The following is a 26,943-nucleotide window of genomic DNA, read 5'->3' as shown; positions in this document are numbered from 1 at the left end:
CAATACAATGGCCAATCAGGACTACGTTGGGCCGCTCCCTGAAGCCAAGTATTATAGCCCTGAAACCATGATGCCCGGGGAGAGAGAAGAATTCCTGAAATGGCACGCTGCTAATAGAGGTACTGTATTTAAACTAAAGAAGGCTCTGGCTTACTATTGCAGGCAGGATGTTGATATACTAAGAGAAGCATGTATTCGATTTAGGGAACAGGTAATGGAAATGACTGAGCGTGAGTTCGTCAAGAGGGGCGGTGGGGATATTGTTGAGGAGATAGTGATTCGTTGCATTGACCCCTTCCAATATATCACACTGGCTTCTGTCTGTATGGCACAGTACCGGTTCATGTATTTGAACAACAACTCCATTGCTTTGGCTCCTATGGATAATTATCACAAGACACAGAAAAGGTATTCAGCACCTGCGATACAATGGTTGATGTACATAGAGCACACTGAGAACGTAAATATCCAGCATGCCCTGAAGGGGGGTGAAAAACAAGTAGGCAAATATTTTTTGGATGGCTTTGCTGTCATAAATGACACCCCCACAGCTTTTGAATTTTATGGTTGTTTTTTTTCATGGGTGCCCTGTCTGCTACTCTGAAAGAGACTTCAACAACTTACTTGGCTCAACATATGGCACCCTGCACAGCCGTACTAGGATTAAAGAAGAGGACCTCAGAGCCCAGGGTTATGCTGTGCGCTGCATCTGGGAACACGAATGGAGGGCCTTGGTGGAGGCTGACACCTCTTTGAAGCAGTTTCTGGTTGAGAATAAGCTCCCAATACCTTTGATACCTCGAGATGCCTTTTTTGGTGGTAGAACAAATGCTACATGTCTTTACTACAAGCCAAAACCTGGTGAACAAATCTTATATTACGATTTCACCAGTTTGTACCCCTTTGTGAATAAGACCAAGGAGTACCCAATCGGCCATCCACAAATTATCTACCAAGATTTTGGGGACATAAAACAATATTTTGGGTTAGCCAAAGTCAAAGTGTACCCGCCAAGGAATCTCTATTTTCCTGTACTACCCCACAAATCAGGGGGCAAATTAATGTTTAGTTTGTGTGCAACCTGCACAGAAAAACTGCAAACTACCCCCTGTAAACACAGTGATGAGGAAAGAGCTCTGACTGGAACATGGTGTACTGTTGAATTGAATGTAGCTTTAGAAAAAGGCGAGACTTCCGGTGGCGACGCGACGCTGAAAGACAGCCGTTTTTGGGCTGCCCGCTCCGCAGCTGTGTTTTTCCATCGTAAACAGCGTCGATCAGCTGTTTAGATGGATTTGAAGCCCCCTCCTCGGGAGAAGAGGAGGGGGTGAGGCCCCAGGTAGGGGTTGAGCTCTCCGGGCCGCCTGAGCTGAGAGCTTGGGCGGCTGAAGGATGAGCCCCCCCGAAGCCTGGGTTGCTCCGAGCTGCGCAGTGCCTCTGCTCTGGGATTTTTGGAGCAGAGCCAGGCGTTAGCAACCACCCCTGCCAAAAGGAAATACTTTTGATTATCAAGATGCAGGCAGAGCAGTACAGGAGGTCAAGGTGAAGTGGACTCTTTATTTTTACTCTCTAGCTCAATGGATTTTATAGCTTTAAAGTGAAAGTGCGTAATAAGTGAAAGTGGGGGAAGATGGTGGCTAAAACTTCTAAAGCTCTTCGGAATGCGGGGTCTTCCCTGGTGCAAGAGACCTCATTGCAAGCTTTGCTTCCTCCTGCATCTCCCCCGGTATTGACGCTTAAGGATTTACAAGACGCTCTTGGAAAGCATGCACAATTGATGTCTGATATGATGGATGAAAAGTTGAAAAAGCTGGAGGAGAAAATGGAGGAGAAAATGGAGAAATTGGAGAAGAAGATGGAAGAGAAGCTGAGAGCAATGAGGGTGGACATCTTGTCTATGGTTGAATCCGTAGCTGAATGTGTGCTACAGCTGGATATAAAAGTGGAGGACCTCAGTCAAAAGAACTCTATATTAGAAGCAAAGGTATTAGAAAATGAAAATATAAGGGATAAAATGGACGAAGAATTGAGCCTTGTTCAGTATAATCAGATGCAGTATGCTATTAGAATTAGGGGTTTAAAGGAGAATGGTAAAGAAGATTTAAAGCAGCTGATTTCTGAGGCTCTGGAAGGGGTACTGGGCCAGTCAGCATCTGAAATTGAGGGAAATATGGACAAAGTTTTTCGTGTAAATTCATGGATTGCAAGACAGAGGAAGTTACCCAGAGATGTGGTGGTCTATTTTACAAAGAGAGTAATTAGAGATGAAGTCATTCAAGCTGCTTATGATACTAATTTGGTAGTGGCTGAGCAAGAAGTTTTGGTTTTAAAAGAGATCCCTCCGAAGATCCTAAGGAGAAGGAAAGATTTTGCATTTCTAGTACAGGAACTTAAGAAACGTGATATTAAGTTTAGATGGGAGATTCCAGTTGGATTGGTGGCGACGCACGAAGGTAAAAGACATTGTTTGGTTACTGTGGCTCAGGCACGTGATTTTTATAGTAATGTGTTAAAAGCAACCCCCCTATCATTTTTGGAAGCTGCAAAAGGATACGGTGTGGGAAAGCTTCAAGATGTTGCAGATAGACAGACAGAGGACAATGGTGTTGGAGGGGATCAAGTCACAGTCTCATCGGTTGCTGCAGGAGGCCAGAAGATGACGCGTGCCACCCTAAGAAGAGCGAGACGAGAGCAAGAGCAAGACCAGCAGAAAGTTATGGAATCTTCAAAGTGTGCTTACAGTGAAGATATGGGAGGAGAGCGGTCTAAAGAAGTTTTGGGGGTCATGACAGAGGTGCTCCAAAAGTTTTGGGGCGTTAAGATTGCTGATTAAATTTTTAGATTAGAATGTCAATGGAGTAAAATTATTATAGAGGAGAAAGAAAGTTTTTTTTTAATATTTTACACAATTTAAGATTGATGTTATTTGCTTGCTAGAAAAGTATATTAGGGTTATGGACTTAAAGTATGTGTTGAACTAAGAATGGGTATGTAAGCTCCTAATTAACAACAAGTTGTCTTAGAGATTGCCTAAATCTTTTTTTTATATACTCTTTTTATTTGAACTTTTATTTGAACTTAAGGATGATTTGGAACTGCGAGACATTTGGCGTGATACATGCAAGAACTATTTTTGATCATAGTTTAGTTTGGTCGGAGATTATTAAGATTAACAGAGATAGGCGCTTTTGGCGCATAACTGAGAATTTGTTTGGAAATTAGAGAAAGGTGGGAGAATGCAAATAGCAGGTGAAAGTTTTTTTTTTCTTTTCTTTTTTTTTTTTTGAAATTAATATGAATAAGGACTGGGATTAAGAAAATTTATTTTGAGTAAAGCTCTTTTTCTGTTTTCCTCTTTTTCTTTTCTACTTTATTTGTAATATTAATATTGTTTGTACTCATTTTATATGAGCTAGAGAGAGATAGAATTTATAGTTTATTGTTGATAACATAGGGGTGTTTATGTTTGTTTTTCAATTTTATGCCCTGTATTTAGCTCTGGGAAGTCGGGGGGGGAGGAGGGAGTGGGGGAGAGGGATAGGGAGGGTTGGATAGGGGTGGGGGAGGGGGGGATTAAAGTCAAAATGTATTGTAAAACTTTTTAAATAAAAAAAAGAAAAAGGCTACAGAATTGTTGAAATCTATGAAATCTGGCATTTTGAAAGTACATCAAAGGGGCTATTTTCAGATTATATTAACGCACATCTCAGACAGAAACAGGAGGCCAGCGGTTACCCTGACTGGTGCAAAACAGAACAGGATAAAGAGCAATATATTCGTGATTATGAAAAGATGGAAGGTGTCCGCTTACGCCGTGAACACATTGAGGTAAATCCTGCTAAAAGGCAGATTGCCGAACTTTTTTTAAACTCGCTGTGGGGCAAGTTTGGTCAGAGCACCAATCACCTGACAACATCTGTGGTGACAAACCCTGAAGAATTATTCAAATACCTTTTTGTGCCCTATTATGATGTTTCCTCCTGTGAGTTTGTGGATAGTGAGACAGCCGTTGTGACATGGAAAACTGCCAAGAACCATCCCACCAAAGCCTCATGTACTAACGTATTCATTGCCAGCTTTACAACAGCGTATGTACGACTGGAATTATACAGGCTGCTGGATGGGCTGGGCGATAGATGCCTGTATCATGACACCGATTCAGTCATTTTTGTAAGTAGAGAGGGGGCGTGGACTCCACCTTTGGGTGATTATTTAGGACAGCTGACAAGTGAGATTCCTCCAAACACTACGATAACAGAGTTTGTTGCGGCCGGCCCCAAAACGTATGCCTATGCTTTGTCCAAAGGTGAAGCGGTGCTAAAGGTGAAGGGAATCACACTAAACTGCGGTAACAGCAAAAAGGTTAATTTTGAAAGATTTGGTAGATGATTATTGTCTGTCTGGTGCAGAGAGAAAAAAAGAGATCAGGGTAGAACAGTTGGGGATTGTTAGGGTTAAGAAACAGTGGTCCCTTGAAACGCGGGTCCTCCGAAAAACTCTAAAAGTAGTGTATAATAAAAGGTTATTAAAGAGCGAAGATTACTGTACGCTACCTTACGGTTATTAAGGATGGCAGAAAATATTGCACAATTTGTACACCCTTTCTCGTGTATTATAAGCGGTCCGTCCAATTCTGGCAAATCTTTTTTTATCAAACAAATGTTAGAACATGGTGATGTGTTGTCTCAATTGCCTCAAAATATTGTATGGTTTTATAGCTGTTGGCAACCTCTGTACAAAGAACTGCTTAATAAATTCCCTTATATTAAGTTTATTGAGGGGCTTCCGTCTTCTTTTGAAGATGATGATTTGTTTCCGCCAAATCAAATTACTCTAGCTGTGATAGATGATCTCATGACATCGGCCAGTGAGAGCGATCAAATAGAGAAGGCATTTACACAGTACGTTCATCACAGAAACCTGAGCATTATTCTCATACTACAAAACCTGTTTTTTCAAGGCAAGAAAATGAGAACAATAGCTCTGAATTCCAAATATTTGGTTTTATTCAGCAACCCCCGTGATCAGATGCAAATTGTCACACTGGCCAGGCAGATGTACCCCACTAACACAAAGTATTTTTTAGAAGTATTCCAAGATGCCACTCACAAACCACACGGGTACCTTTTGGTAGATTTGGCAGCCACCACTCCAGAATCCTACAGGTTGAGAACAGGTCTCTTTCCACCTGATTGGCCTGCTGTTTACACAATGAAAAAGAAGTGTAAAAAGCAGTAGCCCGGCTGCCTTAGCACTAGTTCATTTAAGATGTCAGAGAGGGTACGTAGAAATTGGGGGCTTTTAAAAATCTTAGTAAAGGCCGGACCAAGACAGAGAAAAGCCATCTTATGCAATGCTAATAATGACCTGGTGGGGGCTATAGCAGAAATAGCTTTGAACACCCTAAAAGGAAACCTTCCTCTGAAACCTTCACAATTCCGGTCTCTGAAGAGAAAGAAAGGTGTCATTAAAAAGTTGAGCAATAGAAAGGTCTCACTCAAAAAGAAGAAGCAGGCCATACTTCAGTCGGGTGGTTTTATCGGTCCCTTACTAGGGGCAGCTATTCCGCTGTTGACTAGCCTGTTAGCTGGATAAACCATGGATCATGCTGAGAAAATGTATCTGGTATCAGATGGAGCAACTACAGGGCAGGCCCACTACTATGGGGGCTACAGCCACTAACCGGTTGGATGCTGAGATGCGTTCCATTCTTCAGAGAGCTGATTTGTCTGAGGATGACAAGATTAAGCTCTACAGTTCTGCATTGCAGAGGTATCTAAGACTAACCAGGCAAAATGAGTCTGAAAAGGACAGACTGAATCTCATTTACCCACCGGAAGAACCTCGGCCACTTCCAACATTACCAGAACAGCCACCACAGCCATCTCCGCAGGACACAGCGATGGACGAAATCCTAAGCGGTGTGAGCACCCGTTACAGGAAAAATGCGGAACTTTTGCTGAACAAAATGAAACAGCATCAGGACGTCTCAACCTGGGATGATCGCGGTACCTTTTTATACAAAGGGGTCCCTATTCCTGGGACTAATATTTTAGACTTGGTGAAAGGAGCTTCGCAGCACCGAGCCCCTACTGAGAAGCGGAAACCTAAAGGCTGGGATGACTTTATGAATGCTATGGCTGAGGTGAATGTTCCGACCTCTGTGTTGGGGTCTACAGCTGTTAAAGAGCAAGTAGAAAAGTTGAAAGATTCTCTGGTTGTTAAGGATGAAACTGCTACTAGCCCCGACTCTGTTGTGACAGCCCCTTTTGGGGCTCAGAAGCCTCTGTTTTCCAGTGCCCCTTCTAGCCCTTGGACATTAAACCCTAGAAGTAGGTTCAGGTTTGGTGACTGGCTCAATTTGTAAAATGAATAAAAACACAGTGAAACAAGTAAAAACGTTTAAGTCTTTTTCTTTATTTTACAGTAAGGCAGGCATGTCTGCATGCACTGGTGACGGTTACAGGTTCCAAGCCCCCTTCCCACCTTTATAGATATACGAACAGCTTTACCATTTGATCATTTTTAATATCAACATTGGAGTACATCTTTAAAATATTTTCATAGTCTACTCCTTTAGTCCGGTTCAGTAGAAAAAATGCACAGTGTTGCCCGCAGGTCACAGCGCTGGGGTGCTGCAGTTGGCGTTGGTGAAATGTGTACTTCTCAGCTTGCTGCTCTAAAAACGTTGCTATGGAGCCAGGAAAGTCAGGGCTATCCGGCGGTCTTCCATAAGAATCAAAAAATTCGCCATATCCGGGAGATGGGAAGTAGAGGGCCAGCTAGTGTTCACCAGGCAGAGTGTGAGGGTGGGTATTTACAATTAATCCAAAAGGTCTTTTGGAGATCTGTCTCTGGGGTAACAGGTCGCAAGGGTAGACCCCTAGAAAGGCTTTATTTCCAGAGAACAAGTGGCGGAGTTGCAGTGTGTCCATACTCACATATAATCAAAGAGCACATTCCTTGTGTGACTTATTTCAATAAGGTTTTCGAAGATTGCATAGAGAATCATGTTGACGGTGTTGGGGAGGGGTTGCGCAAATCTAATTTCGGCTCTGAGGTTACCGTTCCTGATCAAAGAATAGTGCTCAGAGCACCCCTGATCAGGACTCAAGTCAAAACAATACAAAGTATACCCTCGGTTAAACTCTTCCCTACTGATTAACAGCGGCCTGTCTTTCATGCCTTTGCCTGTGGCCTGCACCATCTGCATGTACTCTCTCACAAAAAGACCGTGCTCATAATCAGGCTGAAGAGGCTTTGCAGGGATCTGCTCGCCATCACAATGCAAGGCGCAAAAATTGACATTGCAGTGTAGAAAATTGAACGGATTTCTTTCATAATCCCCACTAAAAGATGCATTGTCCACAAACCCAATCACTAATTGTTTAGGTAGCTGGCCCAGAAATAGATTTTCCTGATTACACACAAGGCTACCTGCAGGAATGCTGTAAACCTTCATTCCCACTCGATCAATGGGGTATTTGGCATTGGAGGAGAGCAAAGCTTCTGCATGGCCAAGGCGCACTCCCGGGGCTACTTTTACACGTTTTACAAAGAGAGATGCCGCCAAGAGTTGCACTTTGTAATTCTCGTTGCCATCCTTCATCAAGCAAAATTCATTTCTGCTTCTTGTGAGTTTGACTTTCACATCAACACCGTTAATTAGCAGTCTGTCTTGAAAAAACAGATCGCTATGCAGAGGCCCTAGCAGGTCCCATTTATGGCTACCGGCCGTCTGTCTTGCTCTTGCTTTGAAACCGAAGTTCCCAGCGGCTGTCAGTAGAGTACTCTCCATGAGGTCCGAGTCATCTTTGTAAAAACCGCCAGCTGTAAATTGGGTGCCCAGCGCATCACCACCAAAGTTCAGAATCAGTTCAATCATGGCCCGGTAAGAATAGCAATGATGGCTCTGTGTAATGAGCCGATCTCCCAAGGTAACATCCAGCTGATTAAACAGTGATGCTATGGGGTAGTTGGTCAGGGCCACCCTAGCCCCGTCATCAATATCCGAACCGTCAGCCTTTACAATCTTGCAACTCACATACAGCAGGGTGTTGTTTAAATCCGTGTAATGTTCACCATGCCCCGTGATAAAAAATTCCAGGGGAGCATTGGGTGTCAGCGCTGATAAAGGTGGGATCTCGACATAAGTACTGTTTTCAATACTGGTCTGTGTAGGTGCCAGTTGAAAAAGATCCAGTTCTGATTTAACACATTCCTCTGAAGCAGAATGAATAAATGCCATATCGTATTAGAATATGTCTTCCTTGTCACAGGGCTTCCTCTTCTGTGCACGTCTCCTCTTGGTATGGCGGGTCTTTTTCACAAGTCTTCTCTTTTTAAACGGAATAGGCGGGCCCAATGCGTAATTCTTCTTGGTTATGATCATCCCTGATCCATCCTGCCCCCTCTCAACAACACGGGATACAAGATGACCCGCGACATCTCTGGCAATGTTTTTGGCAGCAGATTTCACATGCGGCTTAATGATTTCTAATCCTCGCCTCAAAAATGGCATTGCTTTTCGAAAAAGCCCACGGAACAGGCCCCCTAAACCTGTCCCGTACATAATGGGGGCTCCTCGAAAGCCTGGAAGGCCCCCGCCAGCTTGTGCCCTGTAGTAAGCCACGTAGTCTTGAGGGTTCCCGTGCTCCTTGATTACAACCATCCTTCACTTTTCTGAGGCCAAAAATGAAGCTTGACAATCACCTTCCCGTGATAAAAATGCACATTTTTGTCCTGATCGGTTTTGATTTCTATGGTAATGGTATCGATGTGATGTTTGCTGACCGGTACATAATGCGGGCGGTCATAGGTAATTGTGATGACATCATTGTCTTGCCCTCGCACAGGCACACAGCGCAGTAACGGCACATAGAAGTCGCCCACTATCTGGAGCTCTACAATGTCTGTGTAAACATATAATGTACTGAATCCAGGGAACATCCCTAACAGATGTCCGAGATCTCCGCTAACTAGAATGGTGTGCGGTTCGTCTCCTTTAAGATTAATTTTTCGTCCCACTGAATCATAATGTAGGGTTGTCTTAGGTCCGTCCTTGACGTTTGATATAAGCTTGTTCATATTTTCTAACAGATGACGGATGCTGTTATAGTACCCGCTTCTCAAAGAAAAATGCCATCTCTTTCTCTCGTTAGCAATTTCAAAATATCCAGGTGAAGTTAATGTGTACCAACTATGCGGATACTGTATCTCTGCTAGCGCTACTTCCCACGCTCCTGGAAGATCCAGCGCTCTCGCTAATTGTATGGTAAAATTAGAATTTTTGTTTTGGGGGAAAATTGCTGCTGATGCATTGCTGGGTAGGGTGATGTAAAACTCCTCCATATCAAAGATGTTGTACTTCAGACTCCTTAATCCAACTGTTAAACTTTGCTGGCCAACCCTGCCATTTAACCAGGAATTCTCTTTGTTTACCCCTCCCTCTTTTCCGTAATATTTTTTCAATTCTGTAGACGCGTTCTTGATCACTAGGAATTTTTTGCAGCTCTTCTGGGTAAAAAGACCCATGTACCGGCTCTTCTGCATAATCCATTAATCTATATACATCCCTTTCTCTCCGCCTAACCCTTTCTTTGACGATAAATATTTCATCTGTAAAGGTTTGCTGATATCCCTTTTCAAACTTCCCCTTTAGCATGGATATCCTAACGTGATCCCCCACATTAAAGTTTTCTGCCTTTCTGTCCGATTTTAAAATATTCCCATATAGACGCATCCACACATCTTTTTCATTAGATTGTTTCACCATGTTGGGGGCTGCCCCGATACTGTGATGGTAAGCGCTATTGTAACTCCGCATGAGGGCTGGTAATACATCCACATACCTGTGCGTATTTTTAGCTGTGAAAAATCTCCACAGCTTGTTTTTCAGAGTTCTATTAAACCTCTCTATAACTGCTGCTTTAGTTTCACTATGTGTAACAAAGTGATGTATGCCATAGCGTTCAAAAAGCTTCTTTACAGGCTTGTTTAAAAACTCTTTTCCGGCATCTGACTGCAGCTTTCTGGGCGCCCTTCCTGATTGGAATATACTTTGGAAAGCACCGGCAACCCCTCGTCCAGACTTATCGGTTAAACAGACTGCCCAAGCATATTTGGAAAGTACATCGATTACCGTTATAATAAATTTTGTGCCGCTGTTTTCAGAGGCAAATCCTGATAAATCCACAAGGTCAGCCTGCCATTGGCAATCTATGCAGGAAACTATTGTAGCGTTCCTGGAGAATTTTATTCTTGCAGGCTTATGCAGGGTATAAGCTTCTTGACCGGAAAGCCATGTCTTGACTTGTCTCAAGGTTAAGTTTTTAAAGCGTTTCCTCCCTGCCTCAAATAGGAGTTTTACTCCACCATAGCAACCTGGACCTTCCGGCGTATAATACAGTTCCTTTAGTACATTTTCACACTTCATTCTGCACCGTTCAAACCTTACAATAAACACACTGCGCTTTAGCACAAACCTTTTATTTGTAATTTAGACGCAATTATCATCACGTTCATTTACAGAATAATATCCTTCATCATTACTATCATTACCGGGGTCATCTGTATCATCAGTATCTTCATTCTCTGTAGGCATTGTACATATACAATTCGATGCACCACAATCACATTCTATATAGCAGTCATTTGGAGTATCTCTTTTGAGATCAATCTGTAGACAGCATGGACAATCAGACAGAGACGGGGCTAGGTAATATCCGGGGTACCCACCTGTTTAAAAACACAAAAATAATCCATTAGTAAAACCCTCTTTAACTCTCCTTTTATTATATAATATTAATGGCGGCATGCATAGTAAAAAGACAATTCATTTACCTAGATCGACCTCTGCATCCTCTTCATCACTTGAGACGTTTGTTATTAAGGAGGTGCCGGCGTTATAGCTATACCCCAGAACAGAACCTGGAAAATGTATTTAGCCATTAGCAATCACATTGTTAACAGTGGGGCTATTGCGCGTTACACATTTGAACACATAACAGGTTTTTACTTACTTGGTATGGCCTCATCTTCACGACACGCCATCTCCCGCACGTTACAACAGGGCAAGCGACATTCAGACAAGGTAGACCAGGAGTAGTCCGGGGTTTCATCACGAACATCACAGCGCATCTTATGGCAATCTTTCCAAAGAGATTGTGTCGCCAACCAAGATGCAGCAGGTTCTACACCCTTTTTATTATTTCCTTCACAAGTTCCCATGACGCTGTTAAAATAGATCTACACTTTAAAGTTTCCGAGTTGTCTGTGGCCACGCGCATGCTCTATAGCACGAGCTTACAGGTCATGTCCAGACATGCCCACAATACACATACCTAATGCATCAATCTGTTCTGGCCAGTCAGAAACGCTTCGCTTTTGCTGTAAGGTTAGAATAAATTTTATTAAATCTCTGCTATGAACGGTTACGCGTACATATGAATTCGAGGGAGTTGCAAATGCCAAAATATACGTCTTTAGATTTTTACAAAGGTAAAAAACCAGCTGTGGGCTTTAAAAGGTCTTTTTTTTTGCCCCCCTACATTCAGGGAAAATGTATTTAAAACTGCCTGGTTTAAATGCAAACCCTGGAAGCCTTTTAGGTGATCCTTTTTTCCCCCCACCCCCAGCTTTTGAGGTATTGATTTTTAAAACTCCACAAAAATTAAAAGCATCATTAGGCTAGAATGATTAGAAATAAAAAGCTTTTTTTTTAATTATCACCCCCCCAAAAGCAGGGTTTTGTTTCCCAAAAACACAGGTCTCTGTGTTTCTTTTGGATTTGCACGTCCATGGAATTAGTCTAGGGTTAATGTAATCAAGTACACAGAAGCTTGACAGCCACATGTTTGTTGACGGGATTAGGTTCGGCAAGCACCATCTGGAAATAGGGCTATCACCTTATATCACACCTTATCTGTTAGGGTTACCCATGCTTATTTTGATGGGGTTGGGCAGACACGTCATATCCGGCTAGGGTTATGGCCTTGTGAGTCCTGTACCATGAGGGGTGGGGTGTGGATTATGCACGTCACTTCCGGGGAGGAGGGGTGCGAACGTCACTTCCGTTTATGGGCATGGCCTGGTGACGTAATCAGCACGTGGCTTTGTTTACTTTGATGACGTCACTGATCAAAACTACTGATAAGTTCCATTAAAAGTTTGTATGTACTTATACTACTGATGTATTTCCTCCATATGTATTGGTGAACTGAAATCACCACTTCTGATATCAGCCTGAGTGCTTGTTATGTAGCAAATATGTGCAAATAGCAAGTGGAAAAGGGAGATCAGAAACTGTTGTGTACTGTCTGCATGTGAAATACAATAATAGATTAGTTTTGAAGTTTAGTTTTGTGGTTGGGTTTATCTGTTAAATGCTTTTTTAACAGATAGATTTTAACAATAGATAGAACAGTAGGTCAGATTAGCTAGGCAATAGAGCTGTAGAAGTTTATAAATAGATCTGTTTTGCAAGGTGGGGGGAACTATTATGGTTGAAATATATTTATCAGTATTCAACCAGGGAAATAATTTATGTGTGTGTTTGTTGTTTCTTTTCCTTTCCTTTTATTTTTCATGCACATTTTTTGTCTTGTCTAGTTTTGTTTTGTTGTTGTTTCCTTTTTGTTGACATTTGTATTTTAACTTTGGAAATAAAGTTATTATAAAATATTGATTGGTTATTTGGATAAAAGTTAGAACATTTGAGAAGGAAAAGGGAATAAAGATCAATACATGAATAAGGTACAAACAAATTACTATATAAAGTCTAGGACTACATAATACTGGATCACGTAATATCAAAAATTATTACTCTGCATGAAAAGCTGAGGGTTAAGTTAATGATTTGGCTAAGACATAGTAGGAGAAGAGATATGATGACTAAAAGTCAAAAGGAGTTTGGTAGCATTTTTTTCCAGCTAACACCTTTTATTAAAAGGCAGGATGTTGTCTTGAGCGTCAGTGCACTTTATCAGATGCAGCTTTTGACTTGACTAAAGTGAGCCATGTCCAGCTTCAGTCTTCCCAAAATACTGCAGGAACATATAATATATATTGAGACATTAGTCACTTGATCATATCTTTGCTCATATTTCTATTTTGGGAAAATTAATTTTGAAAATACTTCGATAATATAATAGCTTTTTTGTATATTTTATCCATATTATAAAAAGTTGGCATTTCATTTTTGAAAACAAGGAAACCAAACACTTTAATGTACAATATTATTCATTGAAAAATTATTTGGGAATGTCAAAAACTAACTAATTCAACTTAGGTAGATAGTTTAATTCCATTACATTTAAGCAGGTTTATGTATAGGAATATTTATTCAATTTAAAATAAGTTTACTTTAGCATTCTTGTTTACCTACCATAGTTCATTTTTGCAGAAATCATCTGGTACCATTAAGGAACATTTGATTCTCACATGGAAATGTCCACATTTCATCAAAGCAAACAAAATCCTTCGCTTTTAAATCTTGAACTAATGACCCATCTAGCCTTGCAATCGTGCCAAATCCATCTGTATATGCCATGCAGCATATCTACATGAAGCATCAAAAAAGTCAAGATGGCAGCAGCAACAGTGCAGAAATCATCTGGTACCATTAAGGAACATTTGATTCTCACATGGAAATGTCCACATTTCATCAAAGCAAACAAAATCCTTCGCTTTTAAATCTTGAACTAATGACCCATCTAGCCTTGCAATCGTGCCAAATCCATCTGTATATGCCATGCAGCATATCTACATGAAGCATTAAAAAAGTCAAGATGGCAGCAGCAACAGTGCAATGGAAGCATATCACATGTACATTACTTTCTAGACATTTTATTCACTTTTCTCTTTTTGTGTCTTACAATCTGTTTATATAAAATATTGAGAAGATGAAAATTGGACATTGTCTTCCTTCCTTCCTTCCTTCCTTCCTTCCTTCCTTCCTTCCTTCCTTCCTTCCTTCCTTCCTTCCTTCCTTCCCCAGTCATCCACTGAAAGAAACTCTTGGACTGTGAACAAAGTGAAACACAATAGAATAAAACAATCACTTAAAACAATAAATAATGTTGAAGCCCCAATAAAACTCACATCAATCCACCAACCATCCCATGCCATTGTCCTTTGGCTTATTCCAACCTTTTTCCATCAGTTGAATTCCAAAACTTTATATTACATTTACTCTCATTTATTGAAATAGTGTCCTTCAGGCTGGAGTTAATTCCACGTTTGGAAAAAAAAGAGAAAAAATGATTAGTATAGGGGCTGCATGTAAGCATATTTTATATGCTATCCTGCCTCAGTTCTACTCTGGTTTATATTAATCTAACTGTAGACCAGAGCTTTTTTTCCTCATAGAACGCTCAGAATGGAGTTCCGGCACCTTTTTTGGATGGAACTTTGTAGGGTAGGCAAGGCGGGTTGTATGGCATGTGTGAGTTCCGGCACCTTTTTCTTTTACAAAAAAAGCACTGCTGTAGACAATGGATTTTAAGTAGCTGTAATAGATGTGCTTCTTATAAATACAGTGTCTAGAGTTTGGGGATGGTTACTTTCATAGGCTCTGCTCTTTTATTGCAAACCCTTAGGTTTGTCCAGTCCTATTTTAGAAACAGATAGCCTTTGCGAAGAAATTAGATTAGTCAGCCTTTTAATAAATGTACACAATGTCTTGATAACAAGGTTTGGGAGACAGAATTAGATTTTCCTATATTAACTGGGCAAAGGCGTGAGGAAAGGACATTGATAAAGGTTGAACTCAGCCCAAAAAAATGCAGCATTTTTGCAATGGAATCTGACAAGAAATATCAACTCTTCAGGAGACCTTTAAATAATGTTTTATTAGAATGACATAGGAAACTATTATATTAAATATTAGATTTGAAAGAAACTCTTTTATGTTTGGATAAAACCTCACCCATTTATTTTGTTTACTAGCATCAACAGGATAGAAGAGGTATTTCAGTTCCTGAGTCTGAACTTGCCCAGTTAATACAGGGAAATCTAATTCTGTCTCCTAAACCATTTTTTAATCAAGACGTGCAGTTTTGAAGGAGGGGGGGGGCAAACCTGAAAATACTGTACAAAGGAATGTGACAGTTGAAGTTGGTAAGGTAGGAAATTAGGAACTTGTGAATAGAAACGACATTTTTATAAACAAAGACTAGTGTTCTGTACCAGCCTGCTACCAGCCCTGAAGAAAAGGCAGGGACAACCCCTCCACAAACGGCAAGAGGCTGGAACTACGCCTGCCAAATTTATAGCTACAAAAACAAACAAGACACGAACCAAGAAACCGGAGCTTTAAGAAACATGAACCATCCGAGCGGTTGCCTTCAGCAAAGCCAGCGCTCCCACACATTCCCCTTATATAGAGTTCAGGGTGTGGCTTCTCTGTGCCTCCTTCCGAGGAGCCCCATTGCCTTCCTCTGTTTACTCCTAATTGACTGCCTCCTGCATCGGGCGTCCTTGAACAGGGCCAGCTGTGGGTCATCTTCATCCACGCTGTCAGGCTCACACAGCTGGGTCTCCACCAGGTGGGAGGGGCCTGGCTGGGGGCTCTGCGGAGCTTCAAAGCCATCATAAGCAAGTTCTTCAACACCCCCCTCCTCCTCTGAGTCATCCGACCCAACTGCCGAACCCACAGGCTGACCCTGAATCACAACAACTAGATGCAACTAACAGGTGGCATAAAAATGGAGTCTCTTACAAAAGTTGAGAAAAGGAAATTAAGATTTATACATTGCAGTGTAATATACATGCCTACGGTACCTACTCACATACAGAGTGAGAGAGTAAGAGAGAGAGAGAGACAGAGACAGAATCATATTCCTAGTTTGTCAGAAGCTGATCTTCACATTAACAAAGGTTGTTCATATCTACAATAAAGGATCTTATATACTCAAAGTGAGTGTTATGCTTTCAATGGCTTTTTCCAGTAAGAATGTCAAATTTCAGAGAAAGAATTATTGCAGAAGGCTAGGCACAGTCTGGTGACAATACTCTTTTCATTGGAGGACCATCATTCTCTCTATTATTATGAGAACATCAACTAGAAGCCTGAAATGGTATAAATGGTCCTTGATTAATCCAATAATCTTATCTTGGGGAAGAACTGCCAAGCTTTTCATGTTACCTAAGAATGTAAAAAATGAATTGAACTAATAATTTGCTTATAACTGTACTAACAAATAAAAAGAAATGTGAAAGTTTGGTTCTGAAGTAGTGATTGTATGAAGAGAAACATTGTCCCTTTGATATTCATGGATAAAACAATTCTAATAAAATTTAATAATTTAGCAAATGCTCAGATTAAATGAGTTTAGATTTGAAAGGAGAAGCAGTACCAGTGTAAACTGCATATAGCTTATTGCCCAAAACTAGTATTAGGATTCTTTCTCTACATTAATTACTGTAAGTTATATTTTCTTTTCCCACATCAGATAGAATTTGATGTTTACAGTGTGGACCTCCTTCTCAAAAGCATTTGATTGAGCTGGATGGATTACCAAATCTAATTATTTGATGACTGTAGAAATATTTTGTCTTACTGAGACTTAAAAGAATAACAGAGTTGGAAGGGACATTGGAGGTCTTCTAGTCCAACCCCCTGCTCAAGCAGGAAACTATATACCATTTCAGACAAATGCTTGTCGTCTCTCTTCTTAAAAACCTACAGTGATGGAGCACCCACAATTTCTGCAGGCAAGCTATTTTAGTGATTAATTGTTCTAACTGTCAGGAAATTTCCCCTTATTTCCAGGTTGGTTTTTTCCCCCTTGCTACCACTGAAGCTACCATTTTGGTGGGAAGGTAACAGCTTTTGTGCATTAACCATCTTAGCCACATGACCAGAGAAAATGTTTTCAGACAATACTGGTTCCCTCAGCCAAGAAACAGAGATGAGCACTGTGCCCTAGAGTCTAAAACAACTGGACAGTGAAGCTCTTATTTTTATCTCTCCTTTATTAGTGACAGTTGATTAGTGACAGTGAGGTATAGTGTCCCCTTGACTTGTGAGAGTTTCTTTGTAGCTATGTAATATCATATGTTTTACAATTAAATGCTATCTGAACATTATACTAAATGCCTTGCTCTAAAGATCAGGAAGAGTTACCAAGTCCATAAACCATATTCTGATCATCTTCTCTGTACTATTTGGTATTTTGGCTGTGCCACAGTTCTTTTCAATTGTAGATACAAAGGGTAGGTGGCTGTTTTCTGTTCTCTGAAGAATTATTCTCAGGTATACAATAGCAAGAGGCAGATGGTATTAAAACTGCATTGGCTTCTATCCTATGGACTATGTGTCTTTTGTGAGTGGAAATAACAGATTTAATTTTGCAGGCCTGAATGAAATCTCCTGTCATACATGTCACCATAAGCTTCTCTTATGCGATCTTCAGATTTTGGCTTTTAAAGCAAGCAGTAATCTACCAAAATGGAAGGAAATTGAGGAATATATTATAATAAAATAAGCACGAATCTCTTTAGGAACAAGACAACTATCCATACTATCAATGCCAGGACATTTACAAATTAATTCACAAATATATGATTGATGTCAGCCTTTTATCTAGTGCTCTGCGAAAATTTCTTCCATGTTTTCTTGCTGTTATTTTCTTTCAATATAATGGAAGAGAACCTGCTTTTCATTTTTTTTAAAAGGAGACTACTTTGATGAAATTCTTATGAGTAGAGTGTGGGATTCAGAGGTTTGTAAGATCTATAATCTTGTGACGTTTCGATCTTCGTGTATTCGATTAAGTCAGGTGTGCTGTGGAACAATGTGGTCATGGATTTTTTGACTAATTCTGGATCTATGGATGTGAACAGGACTGTGACTTCAAATGAGAGCATGATTTTGTCGTCATCTATAGTTGCATCCCTGATTGTTTGAAGGCATTGTAGTGGAGAGTTAATGGAATGTTTGCTTCCTCTTGTGGAGGTGCCCAAGCTTTTTTTGTTAAGAGGAAGCAAGCACTCATCACTATAGATGACGACAAAATCATGGTCTCATTTGATGTCACAGCCCTGTTCACATCCATAGATCCAGAATTAGCCAAAGAATGCATGACCCCATTGTCCCACAGCATACCTAACTTAACCAAATACATGAAGATCAAAACACCCAAGATTATGGATCTCATAAACCTCTGCTTAACTACATACTTCCAAACTGATGGACAAATTTACCAACAAATTAAAGGTACACCTATGGGATCACCGCTTTCAGGACTTATAGCGGAGGTTGTCATGCAATGTCTAGAAACCATAGCACTTCATAGCTTGTCTCCTCTTCTTTGTGGCAACCCCTGAGATATTGGAACACTGTATCATGTCACCCTTAGTCCTTCTTTTCATTAAACATTAGACATTAACAATACATATAGACTATGCAAAAGAGACAATCAACCAGTCCAAAGGGGAACAAAAAGACCTAAGCACCTCTCCACCAACAATCAGATCAGCATAGATTAACTGCCAGGTTGACATCAGATCAACAGTCAAATAAACACAACCCCAATCAAGAAACTGCCAAAGACCCAACAGTAAACAGCCCAACCAAAGAATCTCTAGGATTACCCCCACTGACAGGGCAAGTCCCCAGAATATAAACTAGCAGGAAACTGTACTCCTTACTAGCACTGATGATGTTACCTAGTTTGGGTAATGAAATATCTGCAAGGAAACAAGCAAGCTAAGAGAGTACCAAGGACCCCTTAGTATTTCTTCTTCCCATAAACAATTCCTTTTCCATTCACAAATCCATAAATAATTAGCATTTCAGTCCTGTTGTCAGTAAAAAGCCCATAAAATAATCCCAGAATGTTATGGGAATTTTTTTTATTTTAATCTTGAACAAACAAACCAATTTTGTACTCCTTCCTTTTGCTTTTAGTATCTCCAAGTCCTTTTGTGCACAAGATAGATAGTCTCATGATGAGCTACATTTCTTCCATGAGTTGGAAAAACTAACAATAAAACTAGAATGGAAACTTGGTATCAACGTTCAGACCTGAAGATTATTATTGAAGTGAGTGTGAGAATTTTATGAAACGGGCTTATGGAGCAGATCATTTCATTACCTTCTAGTTAATGAATTTTCAAAGATATTAAACTGCACTACCTCTGCAACTCTACCACATATAGAACATTTTTATGAATGTGATAGTTTCATTGCCTCAAGTTCACAAATATCAGCTGTGAAAGGAGAAGTTTAAACCATTCCCAATGAAGCTTTTTCACTCTTGCCAAAGTTGTAGATCTCTTTAGATGGACTGTCACAACCTGTCCGCAGAACGAAGCACACACAGCCGACAGCAGGAACGGGTGACAACCAAGGATTGCTTTATTCAGCCTCAAACAAGGATAAAGTCAGCATTGGCAGCACCATGCTCCCAACGCTCTTTTATGGCCTGCATGCACAGTACCTCCACCCCCCTGATGCAAACTAACATTCTTTCCCGTGCTCATAAATCACCCCTCCCCTTTTGTTCCTTGTGCGTTCACTCCTTCGTCCATCCTCCCCAGCGTGCTGCTTCCCATAGGGTAAGTACCCCAGACGACCCCTGCCCTAACCCCTGGGGATCCCCCCTCACCCCAAATGGCCATGCTGGACAACTACCAATCTAGGACCACCACCCCTTGTCCAGAAAGCCCCTGCGCCTCACCACCAGGCAGAACCGGCAGAGCCGGCAGGGAACCCGCATCGGCTGCAGCGACCAAAACCCCAGTCCTCCAGTCCTTGGCTGCCGATCTACCTGGGTCCAACTCACAGCTGTTTGCAAACCATTTCCCCAACTAGGGAACAGTCCGTCCAGCCATCGGCCCCATTCAGGCAGAGTCTCTTGCCAACGGGCAGGCAGCAGGGCTCAGCCTGCCCATCTGGATGCCTGTGGGGCCTGCCGGAAAGTCTGTCTGTGCAGGCATGTCCATCAGCTGACAGGTGGAAGTGGGTAGCCAGGTCAGCTATGTGCCAGCGAGGCCTGCCGTGGGGTCTGTGCATGCAGGCCCGATCCTGGGCAACAGGACACCTACAGAAAGTTTCAGGGGACCTGTCCATGCAGGCATGTCTGGTGGCTGGCAGGCATCAAAAGGTAGTCCGGTCGGTCGGGCGTCGGTGAGTCCCTCTGAGGGATCCGCCTGCTCAGACCCGGCCTTGTGGGGTGTGTGGAGACCAAATGCCAGATAAAGTGAGGCAGAAGGACCGGCAAATGTGGCTGTCCCCCCTTGTAGTGTCGGGCCCACGGGGCTTGACATGAACACAAACAGAACCAAGTATAACAAAGATCCCTGAGGAATGTAATTTTTATTGGGTACATGTACTTAATATTAAATCTGAATGCCATAGATCAGTTGTTGTGGTTTATGCAATATGATTAATGTGGAACATCTTACTGAAAATCAGGCCTTTTTTTCTCATAGAATGCTCAGAATGGCATTCCGGCACCTTTTTTTGCCAAAAAACCCCCGCTCCCTCTGAAAGCCTATTGCAGGGCTAGGCAATCTTGGCCCTTTTTTATGACTTGTGGACTTCAACTCCCAAAAATCCTGAGCCAGCCACGCTGAGGGGAAAGGGAAAGCTTTCCAAGCCAAGCCATGCTGGCTCAGGAATTCTGGAAGTTGAAGTCCTTGAGTCATAAAAGAGCCTGCACTAGAGGAGGACATTAAAATTATTTACAGGGTTACTTCTTTAGGAACTAAACTTTTAGAATCTAAAACAGCTAATTCAAAAAAGCCAACAGGAAAGAACCTCACATTTTTTATCTGCTTCTGTCTTTTGGAAGGTAAAATTAAATAACAAAATAATCTATTTCCTATGTTAACATCTCTGCAATGAAATCAATAAAGGTAATAGGAAAGAAATGAGAAACATTTTTCTCAATGTAATATGTCTAATTTAGCTGATGCTAGAAAAAAAAATATCTTTTGCACATACTTTTGAAAACTATTATGAATCTAACCATCTATTACAACAAAACAACTTTAAATTAAACAATTGTTAAGAATGAAATATTCTTAATTTGGACTTTACTTCTACTGTTTGGACTGTTGTGTGTTTTGAAAAATAGATTATTTAGAATCTAGTTATGTTGCACTTCAGTCTTTAAATAATTAACCTAGTATATACATAACAATATATGATGTTTTCCATGGTGAGCTTAACATCAATAAGAACATTTATTAAAAAGGGTAAAATAATTTCTGGTGGTATTATCTGTACATTAAAATTTTGTTTAGTCACAATCTTTCACTTTTCACATTCTGGAAAAGCAGTGGTCATGCATCCTAGCAAAAGATGTTACATATGTACATAAGTGTAGTCAGTAGCATATGCCTTTTTAAAAATATCAAACTTGCAAAGAAACAAAAAAGTCCAAAATATCTGTATTACATCCAGAAATGCCAACTTTGCAGCCAATATTTCTCATGCATAACTATGGCATCCTAAGGATACCTGCATACATGCAAATGCTTGTCTGGGATCAGTAACGCAGCAGGGATTGCTTTTTCCTTCCAGTAACAGATTGCTGGGAAATACCAAACATGGCTTTAAGAATTCCAATGTTTGTTCCAAATTTTTCTGGATGTGGTTGGAAAGAGGCCTAGAAATGCCAGCACAAATACATCACACTTGCTGAATGTGCACATGCAACTAATTACAATCATCAATTATATGTGATATATCCAGGGCTTTTTTCCCCATAAAACACTCAGAACGGCGTTCCGGCACCCTTTTTTGCACATACACATAAAAAAAGCTTTTGCACAAACTATGCTACTCCCTCTATTGGCTTTCAAAAGCCTATTGGTTTTTGAAAACCAATAGGAATTGCTTCTGAGCATGCCAAAATACCTGGCCGGCAAACGTTGCACTGGCAAGTTGTCTGCAGCTAAGGCGAGTTGGCAGAAACATCCCTCCCTGCTGCCAGACTACACCATCTCAACTAGGTAAGTAAGAGAGGACAAGGAGCGGGAGGTGGGTTCTGTGGAGTCCATGTGCACTCCTTCCTTGTGCTCACCCATGTCAGCCAGGCTGGTGGCCTACCTGGTGCTGGACCTGTGACACCGTCATCTTGCCCTGCATGCCTAAGTGGCCACCCTGCATCACCTGGCCCGCACTGCCTCTGCCGCCTGCCCCACGCAGCCCTGCCATATAGTGTGGGCCTTGCTTCTCCCACAGGACCAGCTGTGCCGGCTCTGGCTCTGTTCTGTACCAGCCTACTACCAGCCCTGCAGAAAAGGCAGGGACAACCCCTTTTACAAAATGGCAAGAGGCTGGAACTAAGCCTGCCAAATTTATTAACATAAAACAGAGCAAAGAGAGTAAACACGAACTATGAAACAGAAGCTATTCAAATGGTTGCCTTCATCAAACCAGCCCTCCCACACATTCCCCTTTTATACAGTTCAGGGCATGGCTTCTCTCTGCCTCCTTCCGAGGTGCCCCATTGCCTTCCTCTGTTTACTCCTGATTGACTGCCTCCTGCGTCGGGCGTCCTTGAACAGGGCCAGCTGTGGGTCATCTTCATCCACGCTGTCAGGCTCACACAACTGGGTCTGCGTTGTGACCAGATGGGAGGGGTCTGGCTGAGGGCTCTGCGGAGCCTCAATACTATCCTCAGCAAGGTCTCCAACACTGCCCTCCTCCTCCTCTGAATCATCCGACCCAACTGCTGAACCCACAGGCTGACCCTGAATCACAAAAGGTTCTGGGGGGCAGCCCACCACCAACACCCCTCACACCCATGACTGCAGCAGCGCTGTCCCCCCCGCCTCCTGCTCCCACCAAGATTAGAGTTCCGGCACTTTTTTTTTTTTTTAGAAAAAAAGCACTGCTGAAAACATTGATGTATTATAAACTCAAAAGTTGGAATCAAAAGTTGGAATTAAGATTGCCGGAAGAAATATCAACAACCTAAGATATACAGATGATACCACTCTAATGGCAGAAAGTGAAGAAGAACTAAAGAGCCTCTTGTTGTGGGTGAAGAAGGAGAGTGCAAAAGTTGGGTTGAAACTTAACATTAAGAAAACCAAGATCATGGCATATGGCCCTCTCAATTCCTGGCAAATAGACGGGGAAGAAATGGAGGTAGTGACAGATTTTATTTTCCTGGGCTCGAAAATCACTGCAGATGGGGACTGTAGCCAAGAAATTAAAAGATGCTTGCTCCTGGGGAGGAAAGCCATGGCAAATCCAGACAGCACACTAAAAAGCAGAGACATCACCCTGTCAACAAAAATGTGTCAAGGCTATGGTCTTCCCAGTTGCAATGTATTGCAGTGAAAGCTGGACCATAAAAAAGGCTGAGCGCCAAAGAATTGAGGCCTTTGAACTATGGTGCTGGAGAAAACTCCTGTGAGTCCCTTGGACTGCAAGGCGATCAAAACGGTCAGTCCTAGAGGAGATCAACTCTGACTGCTCTTTAGAAGGCCAGATCCTGAAGCTAAAACTCAAATACTTTGGCCACTTAATGAGAAGGAAGGACTCACTGGAGAAGAGCCTAATGCTGGGAAAGGTTGAGGGCAATAGAAGAAGGGGACGACAGAGAATGAGGTGGCTGGATGGAGTCACTGAAGCAGTAGGTGTGAGCTTAAATGGACTCCAGAAGATGGTAGAGGACAGGAAGGCCTGGAGAAACGTTGTCCATAGGGTCACGATGGGTCAGACACGACTTCACAGCTAACAACAACATTATTAACTAACAAACCACATGTAATTAGTCCATCAAAGGAAAATATTTTATATTGCTCTGAATGTTTCTTCTGTAGTAACAATGAATACTATACTGTGTAGTACATCTGAACAAATCAAGATGCTCTTCCATTTTACTCAGCATGTCACATTCCTGAATAATAACTAAAATATATTAGGACCATCCTATAAAGTTATTGTACAAAAATTGTACTAAAAATTAAATTTAAATTGCTTTCAATGACTGTAAAGGTTAGAGAATAATATTCATACTTCACAGTCTCATAAATCAATTTGGTACACAACATGAAATGTTAAATGGAGTTCTTTTCATGAAGAACTCTGCATTTGAATTCACAAATTAATGGACACGAAAATGAAATGAGAATTAAAAGAAATAGAAAAACATGCATTTCTAAGATTATTACTACTAAAACAACCAGACAAGAAAATTTATCACCTGGTTTTCTTTAAAACCTGTCTCTTTTCCAAGTTTTGAAAAATGAAATAGCCTTATATATGAATGCCAGTAATTTACTTTCTATTGTCTTCAAAAAGTGTTCAGCTGCACCACTAGCAGCCAGACAAATCTTTTCATTATGTAGAAGCAGAAATATAGATGAGAGAAATTTATGAATAGGGGGAAAAGACAACTAATTAACATTTAAATTGCTGAACAGAAAACATTTGTCAGCTGCAAGTATGATTAGCCTTTATTATATTATTGTAAACTGATATTGTTTTGTTTATTAGGACCTCAGTCCTTGTATCCTCAAATTATCCAAGGCAAGAGTAGTTTCAAATATTTATAATTAAAAAGTAAATAAATTATTTAGAATTATGTGGCTTCCGGTTTGCACGCACGGCGCTGGTGGATGTACCAGGAGAAGCTCTCCCATTGCTGTCTGGTCTTACTTCATTGGAGGACCCTGCAAAGGGTTAATGATTGCCCTGGCTGGGTGGCCACCATGAGGAGGCTATCTCTCTGTGATCGTAGAAGGGCAATAGCCCTCCGTTTGATCCGGAGTTAATCCTCTGGCCCGAAGAAGAGATCTTCCCTGCCGAAAGCCAAAATTACTATCAAGCACAATAAAGCAATCTGGAGGATTTGGGTGAGACCTTACCCTTCTTACTTCCCTAATTACTTTCCTGTGGGACTTTCTTGAAAATCTTTTTCCCCCTTCTTGAAAACTCGGTGACTGCTTACTTGGGGATTTACAACTTTAAAGCCTTAAAAGAAATTAAATAACTAAGCTAAATAATTAAGCAACTCTATCCGTACCTCTGAAATTTTTAGGCCACTAAAAAGTTTTTATTGTCTATTTTTATGGGGACATACTATCCTATTGACTGCTAAAATGAATTAATTGGATAAAAGACATATTATATTACTCTGCAAAAGGATTGTACATGCTGTTGATGACATATTATGGCGAAAGCTGGTATAGCAAGTAACGTTTTTCTTTTTACTTTGAGAGCTGGCTCTAACAGATTTGTCCTTGACACTATCTTTAAAGATAAAAATTGGGGACACCTGGCACTGAAAACAACCTTTTGGAATAGTGGAAGTGGACATTTATTGACTTTTATTAAAATAGCCTCCACTAAAGGCCTATCTGTAAAATATTAAAGAAATGGAAGTTTATATCTCACCATTTGATTGTAAACTCATACTTGATACAATTCTGGCAGTGACTGCAGAAATAAAAGCCAAACTTAAAGACAAATTTGATAGCACAAACTCACTAAATGAGACTCTTACTTCAATTGATGAATTGACAATCCAAAAACGAACAGAGGATGAGGAATTGAACAACAAAATAGGGGACTTTAAAGTACAACAAGTACAATCTACTGAGAGCCTCAAAGCCCAAACTTTGATTTCAACTATAAAACCTACATTCCAACAAGCAACGGAAGCTGAAGAAAGCAATACTAAGATGGAGGATGCCAAAGGCCTTCAAATACAGTACACCAAGACTTCAATCTACCAAACAATAATTACAGCACCAGTTATGACCTCTTACGTAAGCCAGATGGATTGGAAAGAAGACCAGAGTGAACCAAGAACAACTGCACTATGCCAAACATGGAGACTGGATTTACTGCAATGAAAATTTAATGACTGCAAAGGGGTCACTCTCTATGACAATTTGATAACTGGATGGTCTCCCTGGATTCAAACAACGTTCGTAGAAAGAAAAGGAGACACATTTGAGAAGCTAAAGTCAATGATATGGAAGCCTGCCTGGCAGAAAAAGAAAGCTAGAATTAGACTTAAATGAACTTCTCTCTTTTTTCTGTTGTAAGTGTTAGGACTTGCAATAATAAAGCTTAAATTTTTCTCTCAATTGTTATAAGATATAAACTGAGTCTATATTTAGGATCTAGATCTTTAAGGGAATGAAAATTAGCTACATATAATAAAACATACTTTCTTAACTATAGATGAATTGTAAGGATGACAAATAGCTTATGTATGTATTTCAGATATGATAATTACTATATAATGAAATAGATTAGCTATCAGAACATAACTTTGAATTATATTATAGAATTTGTAATGATATAATAAAAGATATTATTTTAAAAAATGGATCAACTACTAAGATGTTAAACAGAATATATTTGCTGTAATGATAGAGCTAAATATTTTCTTAATGGGCTAAGGGGGATCTTTAAAAGATACACATTGATTTTATACTTAACTTTTAGACCTTTAAAGGAAAGGAAAGTTAGCTATTAGAATTGACTTATATTACAGAATTTGGAAAGATACAACAAAAGATATCTTCTCAATAATTAGTGAACTTTTAAGACCTTAAATAGAAAAAAATTGTATAACATAAGAATGTATTGAAATGAACAATATATGTATTTTAGACAGGATAATTACTATATAATGAAATGGGGAAATGTGCGCTACCCGAAAACTAAGTTTTCTTTTATATATTATAGGCTAGTTCAGATTATCTTATTCCGATTAGGTAAAACATAAAAACAGGACATGGATATGTATATGTGAAAATATAATGAAAATTGTTCTAATTGATTGTGTTATAATTAGAAATGTATTAATTTGATCAATCTGACTATGCTATCGTAACTAAGGGAATTGGAGAGGGAATTTTTGTTGATGTAACTTGACCTATCTACAAATGATTTCATTATTTACTATTGTTTACTTTTAATTACCCAACCACCATATTGCTTCATAAATATTTGGATGTAAA

The 26,943-nt window shown here is 40.5% G+C and overlaps 2 protein-coding genes across 4 annotated transcripts in view; one reads left to right on the top strand and one right to left on the bottom strand.

Moving 5' to 3' along the window:
• SLCO4C1 (solute carrier organic anion transporter family member 4C1) overlaps positions 1-26,943 on the top strand; it is a 726,014-nt gene that overhangs the window by 160,080 nt on the left and 538,991 nt on the right. The gene's annotated exons all lie outside the window — the stretch shown is intronic.
• Positions 6,938-8,248, bottom strand: LOC308662720 (uncharacterized protein F54H12.2-like; the record flags this gene model as incomplete). The annotated part of the gene is made up of 1 exon (XM_081318862.1): positions 6,938-8,248. One exon carries the CDS (start codon positions 8,246-8,248, stop codon positions 6,938-6,940), a length of 1,311 nt encoding a protein of 436 aa, XP_081174988.1.

This window comes from Vipera berus, assembly GCF_964194415.1.
Source record: "Vipera berus genome assembly, chromosome: 2".
In the NCBI taxonomy this organism is placed as follows: Eukaryota; Metazoa; Chordata; class Lepidosauria; order Squamata; family Viperidae; genus Vipera; species Vipera berus.
Note: the sequence above shows the minus strand (reverse complement) of the source record. Positions and strands in the feature narration are given on the sequence as shown.